We start from the raw sequence: 14,791 nt of genomic DNA on the forward strand, positions 1-14,791 counted from the left end.
CCAGCGGGCTGCCTGTGATCCAGAGGCCTGGCTCCGTCTCCAGCGACTCTGAGTCACTTAGAGAGGTTTGCAGGCCTCCTGAAGCATCAGCCGCACTCTGCCTGCCATGCGGAGGCTGCACCTGTGCCGTCTGGCATGTGCTGGTTCCAGGCTCGTCCGAGCCCCGACTCCAGGCGGGCCTTGTTAGAGCCCCTGCAGTCCTGGGTGAAGGAGGGCTACTGGTTGGCCAAGGAGGTTTCTGAACCCAGCCCCAGATGGACCAGGCTCAGGGGCTCTGCCCTCCCTGGGACGCTTGCTCGGCCCCCAGTCCCGCATTCTGACGGGATCGCGTCCTGGGCAAGACGCAGTATTTCCCTGCATTGATGCAGACGTGTGTTTCTACCTTCAGGGGTGTCAGGAGAGCCATGACACCTAGCCCCGCAAGTAGGGAGCACAGGAGACCCCAGAAACCCTGGACGCACACACAGAGACATCATCCCCTGAAAAGGAGAGACTGAGGGGACCAATCCCACAGGAAGCCACTCGTCACCAGCCGGGCCTGCCGGTTCAGTGCCTTCACCCACACGGGGTCGTAAAGCTCTCCTCTCTGCAGGCACGTCCCAGGTTCTGGGGCGATGCCTCCGGCCCCCTCCTGAGCAGCACCAGAAGGGGAGGTCCGATTTTAAGTGTGTGCTGAGCCAGAGTCCAGGGACCAGTCCTTGGTGCTCACACCCTGGGTCACTCACAGTGACCTGATCCCTTTGCCAGGACAAAACCCCTCACGTCTCGGGCGTCTGGACGGTGGTTTGACTGGAAGGCCACAAGCTCCACCGTGATCCCTGAGGCGCTGGGCACACTGCCACCACCCAGGCTGCCCGACCGTGTCTCCACCTTGTCCCGATGCTTCCAGAGCGCGGATGCACCACGGATGTTAACGGCACGCCGGGAGGGGGCGGCGGGCCAGGCCTGGCTGCTCCCCCATCCCCCCGACTCCCCCCCGAGAGGAGGCTCCCGCCCTGCTCGCCAGACGGCGCAGCTGGCCCTGTCACCCCTCCCCACGCCCGACTCAGCGGGGGAGTCCCCTGCGTGCGCCACAGCCCGCACGCGCCCCACACACCCCGCGCGCCGTGCGCGGCACCGCCCTGGGTGGGAGCCGCGGGACACACGCCGTCTCTAGGAAGAGGCCCTGCAGGGTCCTCATCTGTGAGGCCACTTCCTCCGCGGAGGTCTCAGAGCCTGGGCGTCTTGGGGGGCTGTGAAGGGCGCCAGGAGACCGTCCCAGGCAGGGGCCCGCCTGTCCCACAGCCCCTCTCTCCGCTCCTGCGCTGGGCTGCACTGAGGGCCTGCAGCTGCGAACGTGCGCCCAGATCTGATTGAAGGTCTGCCGGTAAAGGTGGATTCCTTGTGCCTGTCAAGTAGACCGTTTCCTACAAACCACATGCGAAGTTGTCCAAGTGCTCCCGTTCACACCGTCGCTGCTTGCGGGACACGTGGGGAGACACGCACACTCACACTCACGTGCTGGGTCAGAACGGCGAACACTGAACTGGCACATTGCAGGGCCCGAACCTCTTTCCCCTGGGACTCGGACGCCCAGGGCTGCCGGCTGAGGCTGCAGCCGGCACACTGCTCACTCACTCGCCCAGACCTGTGGGTGTCAGCCTTAGAGGACGCACTCGTTTCTGGGGCCCTATCCCTGGCCTTGCTGGGCCCCAACTGCTTCTTCAGAAGATGCACGTCCCGAGCCCGAGAGCACCTTGGGGGAGGAGGGGACCCGAGTAAGAGAGGTCCTTCTTTGGGCAGCTGTGACGCATCTGGGTGAGATGTGGCCCCTCAGGGAGAACCCCCCTCAGAGCAGAGGAACCTCGACCCTGACGTGTGCACAGCAGGTCACGAGGTCTGGGAAGGAGACACTCAAGCCAAGGCTCCTGACCACGTCCTCTGCCAGGCACGGGGCCACCAGTCAGCACACCCCTCGGGGCCTGGGCATCACGTCATGGGCCCCCCGCTGTCCTGCCTACAAAGACGCCCTGTGATGCCCTGGATGCTCCCACACTCCTAGGCTGCAAGAGGCCCGGGTAGGATCACGTGGACCCCCGAGCAGAGTCCCACGATGGACGTGGGGTGTCTCAGAGCAGGGGGCCCTCTGGGAGCGTGTTCCCCCGCCTTCCAGGCAATGCAGGCCATGGACGGCAGTCCCCAGGTGCAGCCCCCACGGGGTGCGTCCCGGACACAGGGGGAGCTTTCCTGAGTTTAGCTGGAATCTCGGTTTCGTTTTCTTTTCAACAAGCTGTGTGTGGCCAGCGGCACTCGAGTTGGGCTCCACCTGGGACAAGGGTCCCTGCGTCCCAGGTGGACCCCAGGTGGAGTTGGGGGCACAGCAGCTGGGCCGGAAGCTCTGATCCAGCCTGTGCTGGGAGGTCCTGTCGTGTGGATGGGGCCCTGAGGGGGCCCCCCCCTCACCCAAGGGTGGAGAGCCTGGGTAGATGCAGGACTCAGCGCACTTCCTGCCACAGGTGCTCCCCCCAGACCCCATCCTGGGGCAGCGGCGACATCAGCTACCATCCACCCAGAACAGGAGCAGGTGGCTGGGGCACGGCCCTCGCCTTTGTGATCTGCCGGCTGCTGTAAACTCTCTTCCTTGTTACCCTGTTTCAGGGCTGACTGTTCCGAACTTTAGGAACATAAATAAATGGGACATTTTTTTCTACCACATGGTCGTGCTTCTTCTACGGGGTTCTGTTGTGTCAGGGACGTCACCAACAAGCCTCCCCTAGGGAGCGCAGCCCCTGCGACTTTGAGGGGGGCAGGGCGTGGGCAGCAGAGCGCCCTCTGGGGTCTGCCTGGTGCACGTCCTTGCCTCCCATCGGGGGTGAGGGCAGGGGGGGTTCCCGCCGTCTCCGCTCACACCTGGCCTGCCTGGCAACGCTGGGGCCCCTGGAGCACGATGCCGCCCCCTCCCTAGGGGAGGCACTGCTGAGGCTCTGAGGGAACGGCAAGCCGGACTGTGTCTGACGGAGGGTCCCACCTGAGTGTAGGGTTGGGGGGTCTGGGGGGTCCGGCCCGTGTGGGTCCCCATGAGCGGCACCTGCACCCCCTGCACCCACGTCCATATCCACAGCCCTACACACAGCCCAGCGTGTCCCCTGGCCCCTGACTCTTTCTCCCTCCTAGTGCCTCTGTCTGCCTCTCCCCTCCTCCCTCTCTTGATCTCTGTCTTTGTGGGTCTCTGTCTCTCTGTCTTTCCCTATCTTACTGTCTCGGTCTCTCTCTCTGTCCCACTGAGGTCCCTCCCAGAGCAGCGCTTGTCCGGGTAGCCTGTCAGGCTAAGTGCTCCAGCCCTGCCTCCAATGATGGTGATATGGGGGTGGGGCGGAGGTCAAGTCATTCAGAGATGATCGAATACCCGTCAGAGCTGGAGCTGGAGGGAGGAAGAATTTTTCTCTGTCCATCTTGGGTTCTCTTCTGGGGCTCTGTAACAAAGAACAGACTCATGAGAAAAAAGCACGCAGATTTACTGAATATAAGTTTTTGATGACATGGGAGCCGTCATAAGGAAACGAAGACCCCAGTGGCCTAAGTGTTTCTGGACTAAGTTGAGCGAGGAGGTGATTGATTGATTGTGGAAAAGTAACTACAACACACAGGACAGTAACTTTGACAGTGAACTATCCTGACGCCCTATCCGGTGATGAGAATGTCTCCCCTCCCGGTTCAGGGAGGGTGGCTTGCCCGGAATTCCATCTCCGTTCAGGAAGAAACGGGGTGCGGGGGTGCCAAGCGCCCTTAGCTCAAAATACTCCTTCAGCCAAAGCGGCGTGGTCTGGGGCACATGCTCTGCCACCCTCCAGAGCGAGGAACCAGACACCAGGCCGTGCGAGCGAGCTTCCGGCTCCTGGGCCCCCCCCCCACTCCCCGCACGTCATCTGCAGCCCCGCCCACTGCGTGGGTCCTGGGGCTCAGCCCAGGGAGGCCTGCAGCTGGAGGGCGCCAAGCTCCCTCCCATGGACGGTGGGGAAGCCTCGGCCGCGGTCCTCAGTGACGATAAAGGAAGGGGGGTGCCAAGCAGTGTGCGGGCGCCTCATGGGGCCTTTATTTAGCTTCTCTTGAAGTCAGGAAACAGTTATCAGAGGTGCCACCCCATGCCCACTGCCGCGTCCCTAACTCTGGACGTGGGGCAAAGGGAGTCCAAGAAAAGGTTTGTTAGTTCCCGGCCTGTGGGATGGCCCAGGGTCGGGGCAGACCCACGCCATGGAGGGGTGAGGTACCCCCCGGACAGGCCACCCCTGCAGTGGACACGGCGGTAATTCCAGGGGCCCAGCCCCCTCCCCCTAGCCAAGCACTCAGGCACCTCTGCTTTCCTCAGCTGAGCGCCAGCAGGACAAGCCGGCCACCACCAGACGCCTCCACAGCCAAAGCCATACAGGCACCCAGGACGAAAATAGCCGTCAGATGACCAGAGGGCTGGCTCACCGCAGTCCAAGGCAAGCTGCTCACAGCAGCTGCAACTAAAAATAGGTGAGAAGGGGACGCGTCTTCGGGAGAAGCACAGGGGAGAGCGCTGTCCTGGCTCCAGCCGCTGCAGGTGGGCATGATGCAGTCACTACGCTTCATTTCTGCTGAGGCCTTGGCGTCCCACCCCCAGGCGGCCCGGCAGAGCCTGGACGGGGTGGCCCACAACCTCTACCCGCTACTCTTCAAAGCCAGCTACTTGCTGGAGCAGGCGGAGGTGATCCGCGTTCTGCTGGAGCGCTGGCCGCTAGAGGAGTTCCGGCTGGGTGCTCTGCTGGGCCCCAGCGCAGACCACCCCGGGGACCTGCGGGACCGGGCCTGCAGGGCCTGCCTGGAGGCCTGCGTGCGCGGCCTCGCGGACCACACGCTCTGGGGCGGGGGCCGGCGGCGTCTGCGGGTGGCCGACCTCACGGGCATCCGAGACGTGCAGGTGCAGGGCTGTCCCTGTGGGAGGGCGCTGGGCAGGTGGGGCCGCACCAAGCTGCTGGCCAGGACCTGCTGTGAGCTGCAGGCGGAGCCCCGTGCGGCCCGGCGCCCCGTAGAGGTCCTCGCCGATATCTTCGTCACCGGGGGTAACTTCGACTTGGTGGTGCGGGCCCTGGGGCCAGATGGTCCTGCCCCACTGCGCGTGCGCTGCCTCTCCTTCCGGGCCGACAGCCTGGGCCCCGGGCAGCTGCTGCACGTGCTGCGTCTGGCGGGGCCGGGCGAGCTGCGCCGGCTGGAGGTGGTGCACAACGTGCGTCTGCACGCCGGCCACGTGCAGCAGCTGCTGGCCCAGCTGGGCTTCCCCCGGCTGGTGTCGCTCACCCTGCCCGCCAAGGCCTTCGACGCGCCGCCTACCAGCACCCCCGCCCCTGACGGCGAGGACGCCCTGCTCACCTCCATCGCCCGGGAGCTCAGCCGGATGACGCAGCTCACCGAGTTGAGCGTGGCCTTCTCCACGCTGACCGGGAAGCTCCAGAAACTGCTCGGGTGAGTCTAGGGTGAGCAGAAGGAGGGCGGCGGGGGGAGGGCATCTGCTCACAGCCCCTCAGCCCAGGTCAGGGCGACTCGGGGCCTGGGCTGAGGACGCACTAGGGGACCGTAAAACAGACCTGGTTACTCACAAGGCCACGAGCCCCCGTCCCCTCGGTTTTTGCCCAGCCCAGAGCAGCCGGAGGGGACAGACGGAGGGGGAGGTGGCCCAGCTGGGGCTGGTGTCGGGTGCAACCCGGGAGCACCAGAACCCAAAGGAGACCGCCTCCAGTTCGTAAGAAAAAGAGAAGAGTCCTCATTAGCAAGCAAACAACATAGAAGTAACTCCATTACCTTGTATTAATTACCTGTCATTGTAACAAATGACCCCAGTGCTGGGGCTTACGAGGGCAAGACAGGAGCCGGGTGGGGGCAGCTGTGGTCTCCCCTGAAGGCTTGTCGGGGCGGGAAAGCGGAGCCACCCACTTGCACGCTCATTCTCATGGCTGTCGGCAGGCGGCCTCGGCTGCCCGGCCCGTGGACCCCCCAACAGGCTGCGGATCAGAGGGCCAGAGGCCCTCCGGAGGGAGGCCCGCCTCCCGTGACCTTCCCTGGAGAGCACTGTGCTGATGCTTCGGCACACTGCGTGGTGAGGGCCCGTCACTGGGCCACGGGAGGCACCACCGAGGGTCCCAATACCCAAGGGCCGTTGGGCCACCTTGGCGGCCACCAGCTGTGAATATACTCATGAAAATTTATGGAAAATCAAACTTCTCATTTCTTGAGAAATTTGATGAGAATCAAATTTCTCATTTCTTCTCATTTCTCATTGAGTGGGTGTAAGGATGTCTTTTCTGGCTTAGGGAGTCCGTGGCTTACAGGAATTTCTCTTCTATACAAAGGAAACCCAGAAGTAGCTGGCCGCAGCTGGCCAGGGCCCACACTGCCTCTCCTCCCCTGGGGGGCACCTGGGATCCCGTCGCCATCCCCCATCCCTGCTCCTCCCCGCCTGGAACCCAGTCGCCCAATTGGGGAAGGGGTGGTCCTCGAGCCCACACACAAATACGACTCTGCCATGTGGCGGCTCCCTGGGACCCTCAGGACAGTACTGCGTTTGGCTGGCCTGGGCCCTCAGCCAGAGGTGCCTGTGCTCTGGGGAAACGTGTTCCACAAGCCAGACGACACGTCACAAGCCTGCAGGGCTATCTTGTTAGCTCGGCCCTGACATCGCCTGTCACACTCTGACCTGTTCTACACGCTCGGTCTTCAGTCAGCTGGCTGCTGAGAGCCTGTCCAAGGCCCCAGAAGGTCCAGGCGTGGAGTGTGTCATGCCTAAGTGGGAGGGAGATGGGTGAGTGGTCAGGGAAGGCTAGGTCCCAAGGTGACCTTTGAGCGGAGACCAGGCACAGTGAGCCAGCGGAGGGCCCAGAGAGCATGTGCTAGGCAGGAACCCCGCAGGTGAAGGGCAGGAGCTGGGGGTGTGGCAGGGCCGTAGGCAGGGGTGGGGCGGGGCGGGGCTGCCCGGAGCTGGGGGTGGCAGGGCTGTAGGCAGGGGTGGGGCGGGGCGGGGCTGCCCAGAGCTGGGGGTGCGGCAGGGCCGTAGGCAGGGATGGGGCGGGGCTGGGGCAGCGGGGACGGGGGCTGTGGTCCTGGGCAGGTGAAGAAGGGAGCAGGGAGCGGAGGAGAAGGACGGAAGAGCCAGGCCTCTGAGCAGGGCAGTGGGTGATCAGCTTCATATTACAGAGCTCACTCTGGCTTCCCTGGCCCACACAGCAGACCCAGCTGGAGGGGCAGGGAGAGTGGCAGACAGAGCAGACACGTTTGCTGACTCCCTGGGAGGACTCACTGCTAAGATTTATTACAGCAGACGGACGGGGCAGAATCTGCCAAGGGAAAGGGCTTGTGGGGAGGGGTTCGGGGAGACGGCGCACGAGTCCAGGGTCCTGTCGCAGTGGAGCCAGCACGGACTGTAATGGCACGTGGGAGGTGCCGTCCACGGGGGAGTCATGAGAGACCCAGGCCAGGGGTTTTCCTGGGGGCTGGTTGGGTGGGCGCCTCAGCCTGGCATGTGCCGAGATTCCAGACCCCAGAGGAGGCAGGTGTCAGCAGGGACCACGTTGCTTGTGCAGACAGCTCAGGCCAGGGACCCCTTATCAGCTGAGTGAGGGACCCTCCCCAAATCCAAGCTCCCAGACGCGGTTCGCAGTCAGGCCTGTCCTCTGACCCTTGTCCACACAGGAAGCCCCCCAAGGGGTTGCGAGCAGTGCAGGTGGGGAGAGGGTCCCTCATGGATGGATGTGGGCGTGAGAGATGGAGGTGGAAACACGCCCCACAGCTCAGGACCTGAGCCACAGCCTCCTCAGAGCCGGGCAAGGAGACACAGAGCCCGCTGCGGCGTGGACTGTGGAGGCGGCGGGTGGGCCCGCGACCCTCAGCGCCCAGAGTACAGGTGCAGGAGGTGGTGGGAGCGGCAGCCTCAGCAGGCGAATAGAGAGCGGACCCCCCCGGCCCCGGCACTCAGTGCCCAGCCAGGTGACCCCAGACCCAGGCCCAGGATCCCGGAGGGCCACTATGGGTCTGTTCCCGACTCTGAGAACTTCTGGGCAGGGAGCCACCGACTGTGCGTTTCCGCGTGGCCGCCCCCTACACACCTACAGGAGAGCACGGAGGGTCTCTGAGGTCCCAGGCAGTGCTGAGGGTGGACTGGACGCTCCAAGGGCCCTCCCGGCCCTGATCCTGTGGGCTCAGGCTCTTCTTGCAGAGCCAAGCCAGTGTTTCATTTCCTGCCAATCCACAGGCAACTCACTGCCCCCTTAGCAAGCTTGGGAACACACAACACAAAACAAAACAGATCGATCACTTTAATTGCTGAGGACAAAGGCCAGGCCTGTCTTTGGGTGAAGTTAAGTCTTTACAGCGGCCAGTGGCTACGCATGGTCTCACACTGACCCAGCTCTGCCGTTGCCCCAGGGCAGCCACAAACGGGAAGTAAATGAAGGTCGTGGCTGTTCTGATTACGCGTTACTTACCCGCACTGAAACCTGAATTTCATATAATTCTCACGTATCACAAAATATTCTTCTTCTTTTGACTTGTTCGACTACTTAAAAAGGTAAAACCCATTTCAGCTCTCGGGCTGAATGCAATCAAGGGAGGGTGTGTTTGGCCCCCAGAGCGCCTGCCGGGCCTGCTCTCACCGCGCTGTTTCCTGCCCTGCCCGCAGCCCCCTCCGGACTCCGCTGAGAGTGCTGGACCTGGGCAACTGCGCCCTGAACCACGCGGACATGGCCTTCTTGGCGAACTGCACCCACGCCGCCCACCTGGAGGTGCTGGACCTCAGCGGGCACTGCCTGGTGGACCTGTTCCCCTCGACCTTCTTCCGGCTGCTGGGCCAGGCCGCCCCGACGCTGAGGGCCCTGACCCTGGAGGAGTGCGGCCTCGCGGACCGGCACGTGGGCGCGCTGAGCCTGGCCCTGGGCCCCTGCCGCCGGCTGCAGGAGCTCCGCTTCCTGGGGAACCCAATGTCGGCCCGCGCGCTCCGGCGCCTTTTCGTGGCGCTCTGTGGGCTCCCCCGGCTGCAGAGCGTGGAGTTCCCGGTGCCCAGGGACTGCTACCCCGAGGGCAGCGCCTACCCACAGGACGAGCTGGCCATGTCCAAATTCGACCAGCAGAAATACAGCGCGATCGCAGATGACCTGCGCGCGCTGCTGCTGCGGGCCGGCCGCGACGACATCCGGGTCTCCACGCCCCTCTTCGGAAGCTTCGACCCGGACATTCAAGAAACGAGCAATGAACTCGGAACGCTCTTGCTGCAAGCCTTCAAAACTGCTCTGGAAAACTTCTCCAGAGCGCTGAAGCAAATGGAGTAGGCCCTGGACTGTACGAGGCGGGTCCCGGCGGCGGCGCTGGGACGGAGCCTCCGCCCCCGCCACCACCGACGCATCTCCTAGTGGCAGCTGCACGCGCATCCCTCAGGCGCTCCGGGAGCGACGGCCCTGCCTCCCAGGAGCCGTGACGGAGCACAGCGCCCAGCACGGCGGTGGCGCCAGAGAAGCAGCCCGCGGCGAGCGGCCGTCCTGGTCACGGCGCCTCGGCAGCCGCGTGAAGTGCGGGCCGCAGGGGGCGGGGCGGGGGGCGGGGCGGCTGGACGACCGGCCGGCGTGAGCGGGGGAGGAAGTGAGAGGACACCTCCCGGGGCACAGCGATGAAAGCGAGCAGCTGAGGAGAGAGTAAAACCGAGGGCAAGCCGCATCCCTTTGCCGCAGCGGCTGGGTCCGGGGGGGCAGGGAGCCGGCCCGGCGCCCTCCCGTCGCGGGTGTGCGGCGCTGCCCTGTCTGGATGTTTACAAACTCCCGTCCAGCGAGGACATGGGCTTTGGTAGTTGACGGCTCTGCCCCTGCCCTCGGGCCACTGGGCGGCAGGCGTGCGCTCTGCTGGTGCCAGGCTGAGCCCCGGGCTCCGGCGGCTTCTGGCTCTGAGGGCACGACCGCGGTGCCCCGCCCGCCGCCGCCCCCACTCCCACCTCCACCGACTCTAGGCCCGGCGGGCGGGGGCTGCTGCTGCGGGGAGGGCGGGAAGGCTCCTCCGGGAAGCTGTCTGAGTCCTGGTGCTTGAGGAGTGGTTAATGCCAACGTCTGGACTTGGTTTCTGCTGAGATCTGATTTGTGCAGTGCTGAGTATTAGGGTAATTAAATACGAATAAAGTGTGGCTTATTCAGATGTGGTTTTCTTTCTTTTTCAATCTAATGGACGAAAAAAATATCTTGCATTAATTTGTGTTTCCCAGATGTTCATGAAACTGGGCATGTCTTTTTCTTTTTTATAGATTTATTTATTTATGTCTGCGTTGGGTCTTCGTCGCTGCGCACGGGCTTTCACTAGTTGCGGCGAGTGGGGGCTACTGTTCATTGCGGTGCGCGGGCTTCTCATCGCGGTGGCTTCTTGCGGAGCACAGGCTCTAGGCGCGCGGGCTTCAGTAGTTGCAGGACGTGGGCTCAGTAGTTGTGGCGCACAGGCTATAGAGCACAGGCTCAGTAGTTGCGGTGCACGGGCTTAGTGGCTCCGTGGCATGTGGGATCTTCCAGGACCAGGGCTCGAACCTGTGTCCCCTGCATTGGCAGGCGGATTCTTAACCACTGCACCACCAGGGAAGTCCCTGGGCATGTCTTCATATGCTTGTTGCCCACTTGTATTATTTTTTTAAATAATTTCATTTATTTACAAAAACAAAAACAGTTCACCCACTTCTCCCTTCCCCCCACAGACAGTCCCCCCCCACCTCACCTCTGGTTCTAATCTGTTCTCTGCATCTATTAACTTGGAGATATATATTCCACATATGAGTGAGATCATATGGTATTTGTATTTCTCTGACTTATTTCATTTAGCATAATGCTCTCCAGGTCCATCCATGTTGTCACAAATGGCAGACTTTCATTCTTTTTATGGCTGAATAGTATTCCATTGTATACATATACCACATCTTCTTTATCCATTCATCTATTGATGGGCACTTAGGTTGCCCATATCTTGGCTATTGTAAATAATGCTGCACTAAACATGGGAGGGCAGATATCTTTTTGAATTAGTGTTCTCATTTTCTTCAGATAAACACCCAGAAGTAGAATTGCTGAACCCTATGGTAGTTCTAATTTTGATTTTTGAGGAACCTCCATACTGATTTCCACAGTGGCTGCACCAATTTACATTCCCACCAACAGCGTACAAAGTTTCCCTTTTCTTCACTTCCTTGCCAACACTTATCTCTTGTCTTTTTGATAATAGCCATTCTGACAGGTGTGAAGTGATATCTCTTTGTGGGTTTGATTTGCATTTCTCGATTAATGATGTTGAGCATCTTTTCATGTCTCTTCAGAGATTCTGCCCACTTCCTAATTGAATTTTTTTTTTTTTGCAGTTGAGTTGTATGAGTTCTTTATATATTTTGGATACTAGCCCCTTATCAGATATATGATTTGCAATTTTTCTCTCATTCTGTAGTTTGCCTTTTTTTTGTTTTATGACTTTGTTTGCCATGCAGAATCTTTTCAGTTTGATGTAGTCCCACTTGTTTATTTTTGCTTTTGCTTTTGGTGTCAGATTTTTAAAAAATCATTGCCAAGACTGATGTCAGGGAGTTTACCACCTATGTTTTCTTCTAGGTCTTAACGTTCAAGTCTTTAATCCATTTTAATTTTTTTTTTTTTTTTTTTGTGGTACACGGCCCTCTCACTGTTGTGGCCTCTCCTGTTGCGGAGCACAGGCTCCAGACGCGCAGGCTCAGCGGCCATGGCTCACGGGCCCAGCCACTCCACGGCATGTGGGATCTTCCTGGACCGGGGCACGAACTTGTGTCCCCTGCATCGGCAGGCGGACTCTCAACCACTGCGCCACCATTTTTGAGTTAACTTTTTATGTGTGTTATAAGATAGTGGCCCGGTTTCATCCTTTTGCACGTGGCTGTCCAGTTTTTCTAGTACCATTTATAGACGAGAGGGTCCTTTCCCCATGGTATATTCTTGGCTCCTTTGCTGTAAATTAATTGACCATCTATGCATGGATTTATTTCTGGGTTCTCTATTCTGTTCCATTGATCTCTGTGTCTGTTTTTATGCCAGTACCATAATGTTTTAATGACTACTGCTTTGTAATATGGTTTGAAATCAGGGAATGTGATGCCTCCAGCTTTGTTCTTTTTTGTTTGTTTTGTTTTTGTTTTGTTTTTGTTTTTGCGGTACGTGGGCCTCTCACTGCCGTGGCCTCTCCCGTTGTGGAGCACAGGCTCTGGACGTGCAGGCTTAGCAGCCATGGCTCACGGGCCCAGCCGCTCCGCGGCATGTGGGATCTTCCCGGACCGGGGCACGAACCCGCGTCCCCTGCATCGGCAGGCGGACTCCCAACCACTGTGCCACCAGGGAAGCCCTCCAGCTTTGTTCTTCTTTCTCAGGATTGCTTTGGCCATTCAGGGTCTTTTATGGGTCCATACAAATTTTAGGATTTTTTGTTCTATTTTTGTGAAATATGCCATTGGAATTTTGATAGGGATTTGCATTGACTCTGTATATTGCTTTGGGTAGGATGGACATTTTCACAATATTAATTCTAACAATCCATGAGCACAGAATGACTTTCCACTTATTTGTGTCTTCTTCAGTTTGTTTCATTAATGTCTTGTACTTTTCAACATACAGGTCTTTCATCTCCTTGGTTAAATTTATTCAGAATTTTTGATGCAGTTGTAAATGGGATTGTTTTCTTAATTTCTCTTTCTGATATTTCATTACTAGTGTATAGAAATGCAACAGATTTTTGTGTATTCATTTTGTATCCTGCAAATTTACTAAATTTATTAGTTATAACAGTTTTTTGATGGAGTCCTTAGAGTTTTCTGTATATAGTATTGTCACCTGCGAATAGTGACAGTTTTACTTCTTCCTTTCCAATTTGGATTCCTTTTATTTCTTTTTCTTTTCTGATTGCTGTGGCTAGGAGTTCCAATGCTGTTGAATAAAAGTGGTGAGAGTGGGCATCCTTGTCTTATTCCTGATCTTAAGAGGGGATGCTTTCCACTTTTCACCGTTGAGTGTGATATTAGCTCGGGGATTGTCATATATGGCCTTTATCATGTTGAGGTACGTTCCCTCTATAGCCACTTTGTCGTGAGTTTTTATTATACATGGGTGTTGAATTTTGCCAAATGACTTTTCTGCATTCATTGAAGCGATCATATGGTTTTCAAATTCTTCAATTTGTTAATGTGGTAGATCACATTGACTGATTTGTGGTATTGAGCCATCCTTGCATCCCTGGGATAAATCTCACTTGCTCATGATATATGATGCTTTTAATGTATTGTTGAATTTGGTTTGCTAGTATTTTGTTGAGGATTTCTGCATCTGTGTTCATCAGGGATATTGGCCTGTAATTGTCTTTTCTTTTGGCATCTTTATCTGGTTTTGGTATCAGGGTAATGCTGACCTCGTAAAATGAGTTTGGAAAACTCCCTCTTCTCTCTTTTGGAAGTTTGAGAAGGATTGGTATTAATTCTTCTTTGAATGTTTGGTAGAATTCACCAGTGATGCCATCTGGTCCTGGACTTTTGTTTGTTGGAAGGTTTTTGATTACTCAAATGACATTTTAATGTAATTCAGAATTTTAAAAAGGATGTAAGTGTCTGAAAAGAAAACATTTTCTCAAGAGAGTGGCTACTGCTTGATGTGGCCAAATGCTCCTCACACTAGAACCACCCAAGTGGTCATGGGGGGTTTGCATCACCCTGTGAGTGGGCTTTGCCCTCAGGTCCAACGCCATGCTGCCGTCTCCGCAGGTACGTCCCCGTTGCAGGTGCTCCTGTGCCAGCCCCTCCCCCAGGTATGGCCCGTGCCTTTCCCCCCACAATGGAGTGAAAGTCCTCTCAGGATCTGCCTGCTGAGGAAGGCAGTAACCTTCCTACTGGGCCTTCAGGAGAGGAGAGACGCCACCAGGTGGGCAGGAGCAAGGAGGGACGTGGTGGCTTCTACCTCCCTGTGCTCTTGGGCTCTGCCTTCTTTGCTCACCTCTGCATATCTCCTTAGCTGTGTTATGCTGGAACCCTGTTTCAGCCACATGGACTTTGCTATTGCAAGAAGCTCTTGGAAAGAGAGTAGGCACAGGGCAAAATTTGGAAATGGTTTGATTTTAACTCTAAAGAGTAGAGTAGCTTCTGCTGTTTGTGTCTGTGGAATTTTCTTGATGAGACCCAGCCTCTGGGTGGTCAGCAGGTAGGACCCAGCATGGGCATGGCTGGGCCCAGCAGCTGTGGTGGAGAAGAGCCCAGGGATGCTGCGGTGACCCAGGACCTGAAATTTGGGGCAGGGCTGGGCACACAGGTGTCTACTAGTGGAGAATGTCCCTGACAGCCCCCGCCCCACGCTGAGGAATAACCCATTCTTGTGAAGCTGGAGAGGCTGGGAGGCTCGTCGGAGCAATTCTGAGGCACACGGAGCAGCCCAAGTGGGACCACGCCTCCCACTCACCCCAGTGCATGTAATTCACTTGTTCCTGTGGACCCGCTCAGCCCCAACACTGAATGTGCCACTTGCAGCCACGATGGGTTTCACCTGTACCTGCCCAGCCCGAGACTGGTGGCCCTGAGGATGCCCAAGGTGACGTTGGCTGCGAATGCAGTCGTGGGCATCTGTCAGGGCCCAGGAGCGTTCCTGTGCTTCTCGTGCTGCAGACGGCGTGGCTCTCACGCAAAGGCAAACTGGGAAAAGGAAACACGCTCAGCAGGTGAAGAGCAGAACAGAGTGCCAAGGGCCAGGAGGGCGTGAATATGCCACACGGCAAACTTGACTGGGCTCCTCCC

The 14,791-nt window shown here is 58.2% G+C and overlaps 2 protein-coding genes across 2 annotated transcripts in view; both read left to right on the forward strand.

Annotated features, from left to right (window-relative positions):
- The window catches only part of PLEKHG4B (pleckstrin homology and RhoGEF domain containing G4B), a 65,738-nt gene extending 62,998 nt beyond the window's left edge, over positions 1–2,740 (forward strand). Inside the window, 1 exon segment of the mRNA XM_073801839.1 lies at positions 389–2,740. The gene's annotated coding sequence lies outside the window, so the exon portion shown is untranslated.
- Positions 2,741–4,424: 1,684 nt separating this feature from the next.
- Positions 4,425–10,162, forward strand: LRRC14B (leucine rich repeat containing 14B). The gene is made up of 2 exons (XM_004318556.4): positions 4,425–5,463; positions 8,669–10,162. The coding sequence occupies exons 1-2, from the start codon at positions 4,571–4,573 to the stop codon at positions 9,312–9,314; spliced, it is 1,539 nt and encodes a 512-aa protein (XP_004318604.4). The 5' UTR covers positions 4,425–4,570; the 3' UTR covers positions 9,315–10,162.
- The last annotated feature ends 4,629 nt before the right edge of the window (positions 10,163–14,791 follow it).

This window comes from Tursiops truncatus, chromosome 3, assembly GCF_011762595.2.
Source record: "Tursiops truncatus isolate mTurTru1 chromosome 3, mTurTru1.mat.Y, whole genome shotgun sequence".
Classification (NCBI taxonomy): domain Eukaryota; kingdom Metazoa; phylum Chordata; class Mammalia; order Artiodactyla; family Delphinidae; genus Tursiops; species Tursiops truncatus.

What these genes read in the sequence shown, in the direction of transcription:
- LRRC14B (XM_004318556.4), top strand. Translation starts at nt 4,571, where the DNA reads ATGATGCAGTCACTACGCTTCATTTCTGCTGAGGCCTTGGCGTCCCAC. An exon ending in AAGCTCCAGAAACTGCTCGG is followed by an intron (nt 5,464 to 8,668) that starts GTGAGTCTAGGG and finishes CCCTGCCCGCAG; the next exon opens with CCCCCTCCGGACTCCGCTGA.